We start from the raw sequence: 10922 nt of genomic DNA, 5'->3' as shown, positions 1-10922 counted from the left end.
CCAGCCTCATTAGAGGATCTAATCTCAATGGCTATTAAGATCGACAATAGGGTCAGAGACAGAACCCGATCCAAGAGAGAACTGAATATTTGCCCAAACAGAGTGGAATTTAACGTTACCCCCACAAATCAAGATCCAACCCCTGAGGAACCTATGCAAATAGGAAGAACCAGACAGGTCAGGCACCTGCCTTTACTGTGGTCAAACAGGGCACTACATTGCTAACTGTAAGAACCTGCCAAAAGACAAAGCCCATCATTAGCTACGGGAGAAGTGGTGGGCAACTCAAAGAAGGCTTCCCGTTTAACTCTACCATGTTCCCTGATTACTAGTAATCRGTCCTTTCAGACATTTGTTTTAATAGATTCTGGTTGTGAACAAAACCTTATCGACAGTAACCTTGTTAATCAACTCCAGATACCCACCATTCCTCTTCGAGTCCCAGTCTTGGTTTCTGCACTTAATGGTAAAGCCTTACCTGTCATTACTCATCGCACTGTGCCCATTGAGCTTTTAGTTTCAGGAAATCATCGTGAGGCAATAACCTTTTTTGTATTCCCTTCACCTCAGTCTCCAGTGGTTCTAGGCTATCCATGGCTTCTCAGCCATAATCCACACCTTAATTGGAGGAATGGCCAGGTAGAGTCTTGGAGCACATACTGTTTATCATCGTGTCTTCACTCTGCTCTCCCTTCAGTTGTTTCTCATCCTGCAGATGAACCCTCTCCTGCTGACCTGACCAGTGTTCCGTCTGAATACCATGACCTTCGCATGGTTTTCAGTAARTCTAAAGCTCTCTCTCTTCCTCCTCACCGTCCATACGATTRTACCATTGACCTACTTCCAGGAGCACCACTACCCACCAGCCGTTTGTACAGCATATCCAAACCAGAGAGGGAGAGCATGGAGAGATACATCAGTGAGTCCCTTGCTGCTGGCATCATTCGTTCATCAACCTCACCTGTGGGAGCCGGKTTTTTCTTYGTTGGTAAGAAGGATGGAACAGTCAGACCATGTATTGACTACAGAGCCTTAAACCAAATCACCGTAAAGAATAAATACCCACTGCCATTACTTGCCTCAGCTTTTGAACTCGTTCAGGGAGCMACCATTTTTACCAAACTCGACCTCCGTAATGCTTACCACTTGATCAGAATGAGGGAGGGAGACAAGTGGAAAACAGCGTTCAGGACACCACTTGACATTTTGAGTATTTAGTTATGCCCTTTGGCCTCATGAATGCACCAGCAGTGTTCCAATCGTTAGTCCCTGAGGACATCATTGACCATCTTAATCAGTTTGTCTTTGTTTATCTTGACGACATTCTCATTTTTTCAAGATCTTTAGAGGAACACAAGAGACATGTGTTCCTCTAAAGAGGCGGTCAAACATGGCACAGTGCAAAGTAGCCTGCAAATTCTTTGGTGGAGGGCGGTGAGGGACCTGGATATAGGCTAGGGGGCGCTGGGCCAAAAAAGGTTGAGAAGCACTAGTATATACGATGAACTATTTTCATGAATTAAGTGTCTGTTATCGTTTACTATTGCTTTTTTGTTTCAATAAAATTATGTTAAAATTAATTACATAGTAAAATATATTTCTTGACATATTTTGCTTTTACCTTCTCGATAATATAATACAAATACAAGATTTTAATGAATCAAACAAAGTGGTTTAAGTAAAAATAGATGTCTGGAAACCACTTGAAACCTGAAACATGAAAAGGGTTTCTCTTTTCATCTCTTACATTTTTCTCAGTTGCTTTGGTGCATTTCTCAGATCATTTTTGACATTTGCAAAACAGTAAGTTTATTTCTAAAAACAACAGAAAGACACAGCCCTAAAAAGGCTTTGTCTTTCCCAAAGTTGTTAGTTAATCTCTCAAAATTGAATAGCTGTAAAAATGAACAAACAAATGTCTCAAAATGCAAGTTATTGTCTCACTGTGTTCAGATAAGAATTGATTAGTCAAATTGATTAGTTGTGTTGCCTATATAACAGTGTAGTCTACAGGGATATGCTATTCTAAATTATGGCTATAGTTTTGATGACAAGTATTGTACACTGTAATTATGGGAGATCAATGGCAAGTGACTGGACAAGATTCACATTTATGCTTTTACTGTATTTTGTTGACAGACAAAAGCAGAGCACAAAAAATAAAAACTAAAGTAGCAATGGGAACATAAGACCTTTTCCTTAAAAACATCGGCTGTTGCAGAACAATAAGAAAAAACCGTGTTGGTTTTCCACAAACCACCAATAGCGACCTGCCCAAAAAGGCTGAGAGGGGAGATGTACGGTGGCTGAGGAGAGGTAACCTACTTTTTGTGAAGTAGATGGACACACGCGAGGTGACCATGTGCTCCACAGTCCACACAGCTTTCAGTGGAAAAACTATCCAGCGGAGGGTAAAAAGTGGYGGTGTGTGGCAGACTAAAAGCATACCTGCTCCTGATTCCGTCATTGATTACAATAAACACATGGGTGGTGTGGATTTGTCCGATGTGTTAATCAGTTATTACAGTGTACAGCAAAAGTCTATAAAATGGTACAAAAAATTTTTCTACCATTTTATAGACATTGCAACAGTGAACAGCTTCATCCTCTACAAGGAGCTCTTGAAACTGAGAAAGGATCCTGCCTCCACAAGTACAGCCGACCACAAAAAGTTCAAAGAGCAGCTTGCTGCAGAAATGATTGAGTTTGCTGAGAGCTCAACACCATCTTCACCGCCACCTCAACCACTGACATGCATGCCAGAATTTTATGAAAGTGCTGACATTCAAACCCGGAAGTACTGCAGGAGATGCAAGGATGCTGGCAGCACAAGGGTGAAGACACCCATTTATTGCAGGAGGTGCCAAGTCCCTCTGTGCCTTTCATCCACAAGAAACTGCTTCAAAGAGTGGCATGATGCTAAATGATGTAAATATGTCAATGAAGATGATGTTCTTGTCAATAGGCAATAAGTTATGAGTAATTGTTGTTTATAACTGTGCTGTCCAGTGAGTTTGTTTTTGTTACTTCAAGGGTGTTTCAGTGGCAGAGATATGGAGTGTGCAACCAATATATGGAGGCTTTAGTCCTCGACATGGCCGTGTCAACATGTTGACCTTTGCTGCATGTCTTCCTCCTCTTTCCCCCACTTTCCATATGTTTATAGTCAAACAAAAACCACTAGAGCCACAAAAAAAAAAAAATATTGCTGTGGCATTATTGTAATGTAATTGTGAGATATATCAGTTTCTTTCTGTGATCATATCATTTTGACAAATCAGTTTTCATTGCYATTTGCATTTTCATTGTTATACAAATATATTTGAAATTTTATTGTAAGTAAATCTGTTCCATTTTCAGACTATTACAATTTGTCTATTTTTTCTCTTTTCATGCTCTTACAATTATTAGATATAATTACTTATCTATGATAAGTAATAATTTATTCTATGATAAGAATAAATGATTGAAACAGAACCTACTGAAAGAAACTGAGAAAGTTCAAATAGCACAAATTGTGCCAAAATGGCTAATTTGGAAGGTCCACCTAGATTTTTATCAAGTAGTATCTCTCTAAAACTCATATGATTAACTTTTTTTTCATGAAACTTGGCACAGTAAAAGGTCTGATTGTGTACTGTTGTTTACTACATGTTTTGGATTCCATCTGCATGCTTTGAAAGGAATCTTCATATATTGAACTGTTTATTTTTTAGGCGGAAATAGATTTTTTTTTCTTAATTTCTGCTGTGTATCATATTAATTCACTTTCCTCAGTAACAGGCAGGGTGGTTTTTAGAGCTGTAACATATTCTCTAGGGTCTTGCCTTTATTTTGATACCAAAACAATTAAAATAAACTCTGTAGTTCTTGAGATACATTCAATTCATTTTGGGCATGTTATTTTCAACCGTATTTCTCAAAAACAGGCCTGGAGACGGAGAGGTTAAACCAGGTAGAGAACTAAAACATGCAGGATGCCGTGCACAGATAGAACACCTGTTCTCCAGGAGCGACTTTGGGCACCACTTTGGCCTTCCTAGTACTTTATTTAGTTTATCAGGAAACTGCTGGGACATTGTTTGATCTAAAGAGTCACACATTTACCCTTTTGAAGAAACTCATAATTCACCTTGGAGCAGTGCATGTTATAATTTATACAATGCAATTATGCTTAAATATTGAAGCACTTAGAACAATAAACAGGAAGAAATGAGGCATGACTAAAGACAATTACACAAAATACATAGATCCCATCTCATGTTATATGTTATGTTCATCACCAACTGTGAAAATAATGTTCTATGGGCACCACAATGTTTTATCCAAAGCTTATTGCTGCTGAACAGTGGTGGTTTCTAATTTTAGTGACATGGGCAACCCCTTCTCCCCCACCTGATTGACCAAGACCAATCAGGTGGGGGAGCAGAGTGAGAAATGGATAAAAGCAGACATTGCGCTCCATCCTTTGTTTCACGAGGAGTGCTAAGGTGACCTGACTAGAGCCCTGCACTGGCTCCAAAATCAGTTTGTGTTATACACTGCATCATTGGGCATTATATCTTTTTATATGTAACATGACCAGGTACATAATGTTGACACGAGAAATAGGAAGTTAAAGCTGTTTGGGTATTCACGTAAAGCCTCTGCTGAATGTGGAGCTGTGATTGAGATGTGGCAGGAGCTCCTCCCCCTCGCTGCTGAACAATGACAGGGTGTGAGTGTTTTAACGCTGAGTTTAGCTCTCGGCCCGCCTAACAGGAACCCAACAGACTTAAACGGACACAAACAAAACAAGAGCACTGACTTTAGTTTCACACTTCAATATTCAGCTTGTCTGCAAGTACAATTACTATGTTTTTAAAAAATCACCTAAAAATAGAATTTTGTAACTTTTTGTGATTACTTCACATTAAGAGTAATTTGAAAATGTTGATGGTTTATTCAAATTCAACTGATTTGGAGATAGTTTCTGTTTAACAGTTGCACTTTTTATTAAATGAATGTTCATTATTTAGCCATCCATGAGATTCAAGTAACCAAAAATTATGCAGATGTTCTTCTGAACCAGCAGAATCAGCCTTTAGACATACCTGTTGAATGTGGTCAAGTCGCTCCGGTTCACATGGGATTTCATTCTTTTGTTAACAGGACACATTCAAGCCTGTCTACTGATCCGATCCTAACTGGCCCTTTCACATTCATCACAAGCACCAGGTCCAAACACAACACACTTGCAGGGTTGTGATACAGACTTCAAACAAGAGGAAAGAGGATATAGTAGTGACCTTACCTCAGACAAAGGAGTGACCGGTCGCCTGGCTGGTAGAAAGAAATACATTCTATGCTGACAGAAGCTGTGACATTACAGCCTGTTTAAACCTGTTTCCCCTCAGGAATTAGAAACATTTCACTTGTTACATGTTGAAACCAGCCTTCCTGGTTTCCTCCTGGGCAGAGACAACACGCTCACCTGTGGGCCTCACCCACTCACTCTATATATATGGAGGCACTAGGCATAAACTCATTCTTTCATCAAGTTCCACAAATATAGTTAATTGTTTTCATCTTACAGATATGTGGTATTTCAGCCCCTTCAAAGTATTTAGAATCTAGAACTGCTAACTACTTTAAGAATTGTTGGTTGAACATAACAAATGTGTTTAGATATTAATTTAGAACCTCCAATGGAACATTTTTTTCACCTAGATCCTGCAAAATTTGTAAAATTGTTATTTCTTTGTTGTGTTTTGGATCTTTCTTTTGGGGGCTTTCAGGGGCAAGAAGCTATTAGATAATGAAAAGTAGTTAGTTTGCCCTTATCGTGTAAAGTTTCAGCTGTCAGACATGCTGAGAGGACTCAAAGAATTCTGTAATCTTGGAAAATAAATTGCAGAATTGTGACTCATGGATGTGTCACTGAACACAAAGATGAATCATCATTCAGCTGATCACACCCTGATTCTGAGCTGTAATCCGAAAACTTGGCCTTCATCTTGTTGTCACTGAAAGGACATTTTAATCCTGTCCCTCTGTGTTTACTTATTTGTTTACATATTTTTCAAAACCTCAACCAAAGAAAGGGGAAGGAGTGTCACTCTACCAGCTTTGCATTCATTGAAACAATAATTGTTTTGTCCATTCGTCATTGCAGAATGGCTTCAGCTCAGTCACATTAGATTGGCAGTGTCTGTGAACACCAACTCTTAAATCTTGCCCGGGCTTAATTAAATTTAAGCCTGGACTTTAAACAGGCCATCCTCATATGAAAATGTTTTCATGTAACAGTTCCATTGCAGCTCTGATTGTATGCTTTGAAATTTTTGTTGTCTCAAGATTTTTCCAGCTACCAACAGCTTTTCTGCTCTTCTTTTATTCTTCAAGAAAGAATAAATAAATAATTGAGTTTCTTTCCTTAATACAGCTTTATTCTTTATCCTCAAGTTGTCAAATCAAACGTTATCATTTTAAGAATCAAATAGTTTTAAAAGTAGCAAACTGAGAGCTTAAACACTCATTCTAATTCTCAGTACAGAGATAACGATTCATAAGTTGTGTAACTTTTACTAAGAAAACTGGAAGAAGATAGCTTGATCATAATATGCCTTTAGCACAATTACAGTTCGTCTTTGGACGTCTTGTTTTCAGAAATTTCTGCAGACTCGTCTACTTCCTGAGAACAGAGAGGAAAGAGAAAGGTTTGATTGCAGCTTTAAATATGAGTAATATTGGCTAAGAGGTAATGAAATAATAGCAAACCTTGCTTTGATCACCAGTGATGTCTTCTTCTTTAGCATCTGAGCTCTCCTCACCATCATCATCATCATCATCATCATCATCATCATCATCATCATTATCATCTCCATTTTCTTCCTGTGGTAAAACTCCTCCACTATCTAGGAACTTGCTAAATGTCTCCAGATCTCGGTTTCCAGTGTAGTCGACCACCTGAGTGAAAGGAGCAAAATGAAAAGGTCAATTTTTTTATGACTTCTGCATCTCTGTGGTGAGCTGAGCGTTTCTACCTCTTTGCCTTCAGCTGGGTAATATTTGATGGTTGGAAATCCTGAAATGACAAGCGACTCTACTTCATTGGCTGTGGCGTCCATCTTGGCTATGATGATGTTTTCATGATCAGCATATTTCTCTCCCAGCTGGTCCCAAATCGGAGCCAGTTCTTTGCAGTGTCCACACCATGGAGCATCTATGCAAACAGAGACAGGATGTAGGGGAAACTGAAGCTACTGCAGAAATAATATAAATTTATAATATTTAAGTCACTGCAACATTCTCTTTTAAATATTTGAGGTTATTTGTTTAAGAAAATGTACCCCTCAAAAACTTTCAATTCAGATGATCTGTTAACGTCTGTTGGGATCCATTTTTACTAGTCACGAACTGATCAGATCTAATTCCTAAAAAATGTCTTGTGCTGGAGACATCACTGCCAAACTACTCTACTGCAATAAAACTTTGAGGTGATCAGATAAGAACTGATCCCAATACAATAACAAGATCTGAATCTTGCTTTTGTCTTTGGAGTCAACATTCAACTGAGACACAAGACCTTTTCTTCTAATGTGCTGGCCAGGAAGATTTATTTCAAAACCTTTGAAGTCTTCATTGGAGAACTTATAGAAAGTAGTCTGCGTACCCTGCGTGTCAACGCATAGAGACGTGAAAGTCTCTTGACGCATCTGCCTGCAGAGGCTGGTGACAGCCTCTCCATTTTTCCAAGAGAAAGGTACTTTAATTGGTTTTTCCACCTCAAAGTACCAGAGGTTCTGCTGAAAACTTAGCTGGGACACCAGCCAACCATACGCCTTCCGCCGGAAAAGAACTGGTGTTTTCCTGTTCCATAAATTTTTGGATTTTTGGACACTGCTTTGACCTGACTGACTATAGACTGAGTGATTATTATCAAGGCTGAAATAGGTGTTTAAATCTCTTTTCTGTTGCATGCTTGATTAGTGTTGTGCTGATTAATGGTCAGTTGTGAAGGTCAAGCTGGCTCCACTGGAAGAGGTGAAGAGAGACAGAATGCTGAAGAAGATCAGAGCTATCAAGGATAGCTCAGTGTGATGGACAGCCTGAGGAGCAGAGATAGCTAAAGATTACTGCAGCCCAGATGTGCTAAAGAACGCTACAGCAAGTCTTTTCTGCCTGAGGCCATCAGACTTTATAATTCATAGATAGTCTCTAGAGCTGTGTGCTTTACATGTTGAATATATATTTAGTAATGTACTGAGCAATATGTGTGTCCTTAGAAGTATCGCTGCTCATTGTCAATTATTATTGTTGTATATGTATTCTTATTACTTAAAGTATTATTATATTATCTTATTATATGCTGTGATATTCTTACATTATGTTGTTGCTAGCATGACTAGAATTTATTGGCTCACTTTTAGCCACTCTTTTCTCCCTCTTGTTAGGGTTAGGGTTCTCTTCTTTCCTTGATTTCAAATTCATGTGTACTTTGTGGTCATCTAAGACCATATTTTCTTTGTGTAGCCTAAATGTAAGCCCTCAACTGGTGGAGTTTTACCACTCTTTGTCTCAAAGTGCTGAGCCACTCTGGGTCTGGACAGTAACCTGACCTCCTTTTGCTCTTATCTTGATCCTCCTTGGCCAGAGGAAAGGGGTTACTCTGTCCCACAACAATATTGTGCTGCATTCATAGTTCTGCAAAAGGGATTTTCCCTTTCTTTTCTTGTTTAATCAGTTAATTAGTTGGAAGTTATTTTTCAATATTCCCTTTCATTTTGTCATGGTTCTCTCATTAATCTGATTTATCATTTTATTATTCAATATATTCCTTTGTCTTATCAGTAGTTAGATTGCATGCAAGTAGTTAAAGAAAGGGGAATAATTCAGCTGTGAAGTTGGGCTACTTTAATAATAAACTCTCAGACTTGATTCAAAATGAATGTGTCTGATCATTCCTTCTTGTGTGAAGAGTTTCTTCTTCCAGTGGTCTGAATTCATTCCTTCACCACAGACTGAATTTGGCTTATTATTCCAGAAATTCTAGATGGTAATGTTGAAATTTCCACTTAATTTTCCCGAAATAAGGGACAAAATGCAACAACTCCAACAAAACCTTCTATTGGAGTCTGCATGTTGTGAAGACGGCAAAACGAAGCGCTTAAAACCATAGTATGTTGCTTTAAAGCAATGCTTCTCAAATAGAGAAGAAATAAACTAATATTATTAATAAACTGAAGAAGCTGCAAGTAACCAATGCTTACAGCTGTAAAAGGTTTTACTGTATCAAGTCTAAAAATGAACATCCTAGTGAATGATTTGCACTTTTTCTCTTTCAGCCTGTGGTCTTGATTAAATGTTACTGATTCACTAAATAAACTGATTTTGGAAATTATTTCGAGGTTTTGATAATAAGGTCATACAATGCTGGAGCTAGTGGCTTGTACAGATAAATTATTAAACATGAACAGATTTGCAATAGTATTTCAATTCTGGGGAGGGAAGGGCACTGAAAGAAGTTGCAAAATAAAACATAAAATGTAATATTAACTTACATATGAAGTAAAATGAAACATCAAATATAAAGTTAGAAAGATAGATATAATCGGGGATATTTATTATTGTTAATTATTTATAGCTATTTGTATAAATCTTTTCCAACTTTTTCTCCTCATTTTTATTTATGCATATTTTATTTACTGTATCTCTTTATATGTTGGGTTTGTCTATCCTTATTGTTATTTCTACCTACTGTTTGTGTACAGCACTTGGTTGCTTGCAAATGTGCAATATGAATAAATCTGACCTTGACCTTCATCACATAGAACAGATAAGAGTTTATGTATGCTTGCATAATTGTGAATGAGTTAAATGGACAAGTATTTAATTTTCTCTTCAACATATTGAAATGATGATGAGGCAACAGAAGTGTGTTCATATGTAATTTGAACAGTTAGTAAAGAAAATGACAAAAATGCAAAAATTCTGATATGGTACAAATTAACTCACAAAACTCAATAAAGACGTTTTTGGCTGGGTCCAGAGCCACAGATTTAAAATTCTTGCCCACCAGGACTTTGACTGGTTCTTTGTCCCAGTCCTCTGGGATCTCTTCAGAACGATAGTATGGCTGCAGCACATAGTGAAGAGACAAGTGACTGGATTTAATACGGGTGAGTAACTGCATTTAATAAGTGGGTGAGCATCTGTTTTACCATTGCAATGCCGTCAACAACCTCCTGACACAGCAGCCACAGTGAATCTGCTGTTAGAGCTCCAGAGGGAATACTGAACTTCTTCTGTGTTTCCATGTGGATGATCCTTGCAGTTGGTGCGTCGCTTTCTGACACTCCAAAATAATTTAGCACATGTGACAGGGCCTGTGTCACATCAATCAGAACAAACAACATCTAGATAACACACACAGAAAGTTCAGTTTTTGTCAGAATGATGTGTTTTCCAGGCACATAGTGCCATTTTATAGCACAATCAAGTAACAATGTTACCTTTGAATGTTATAAAAGGGCTACAATATTAAATATAAAATGTTAAATTACTTTGTAATTTAACATTTTAAAATTGTGGTCCTCTGTCTCTTTAAAAACTCCTGCCCTTTCTGAAACTCCACCTTCAGAAGGTCATCACCATAGACATCAATACGTAGACAGCGTCCGCCATCTTCTATGTGGCAGCAGGGCGATCGGAGCTCCTTAAGTCCTGTGCTGTGTGTTTCAACCGTTTTACGAAACAAACTGGATTCATTAGGATACCTTCCCCAGATGAAAGATCAGAATCACTTGAATTTGCAGCCAGAAATTTGCTTCTAAACAACCGGAAAATATTTCCTATGTAGCTTAATTGACCCGATAGCCACTGATAGCCTAGCAGCTAACGTTTTCATACTGTTTTCTAATGAGAGAGAGCTGATGAGAAAC

At 38.1% G+C, this 10922-nt stretch overlaps 2 protein-coding genes across 3 annotated transcripts in view; both read right to left on the bottom strand.

Moving 5' to 3' along the window:
* Positions 1–5434, bottom strand: part of LOC108166665 (lipopolysaccharide-induced tumor necrosis factor-alpha factor homolog) — a 34403-nt gene extending 28969 nt beyond the window's left edge. Inside the window, exon 1 of the mRNA XM_017307278.1 lies at positions 5294–5434. The gene's annotated coding sequence lies outside the window, so the exon portion shown is untranslated. The remainder of the gene's footprint in view (positions 1–5293) is intronic.
* A 967-nt stretch (positions 5435–6401) lies between these two features.
* pdia2 (protein disulfide isomerase family A, member 2) overlaps positions 6402–10922 on the bottom strand; it is a 30540-nt gene continuing 26019 nt past the window's right edge. Inside the window, exons 7-11 of one of the 2 annotated variants that reach the window (XM_008405815.2) lie at positions 10203–10397; positions 9997–10117; positions 7026–7204; positions 6760–6948; positions 6402–6673 (exon numbers count right to left, since the gene is read on the bottom strand). In XM_008405815.2, coding sequence (XP_008404037.1) covers positions 6617–6673; positions 6760–6948; positions 7026–7204; positions 9997–10117; positions 10203–10397 — 741 coding nt within the window. In that variant the 3' untranslated portion in view covers positions 6402–6616. The remainder of the gene's footprint in view (positions 6674–6759; positions 6949–7025; positions 7205–9996; positions 10118–10202; positions 10398–10922) is intronic. The other variant, XM_008405823.2, reaches the window with a different exon arrangement.

This window comes from Poecilia reticulata, linkage group LG1, assembly GCF_000633615.1.
Source record: "Poecilia reticulata strain Guanapo linkage group LG1, Guppy_female_1.0+MT, whole genome shotgun sequence".
NCBI classification, from domain to species: domain Eukaryota; kingdom Metazoa; phylum Chordata; class Actinopteri; order Cyprinodontiformes; family Poeciliidae; genus Poecilia; species Poecilia reticulata.
Note: the sequence above shows the minus strand (reverse complement) of the source record. Positions and strands in the feature narration are given on the sequence as shown.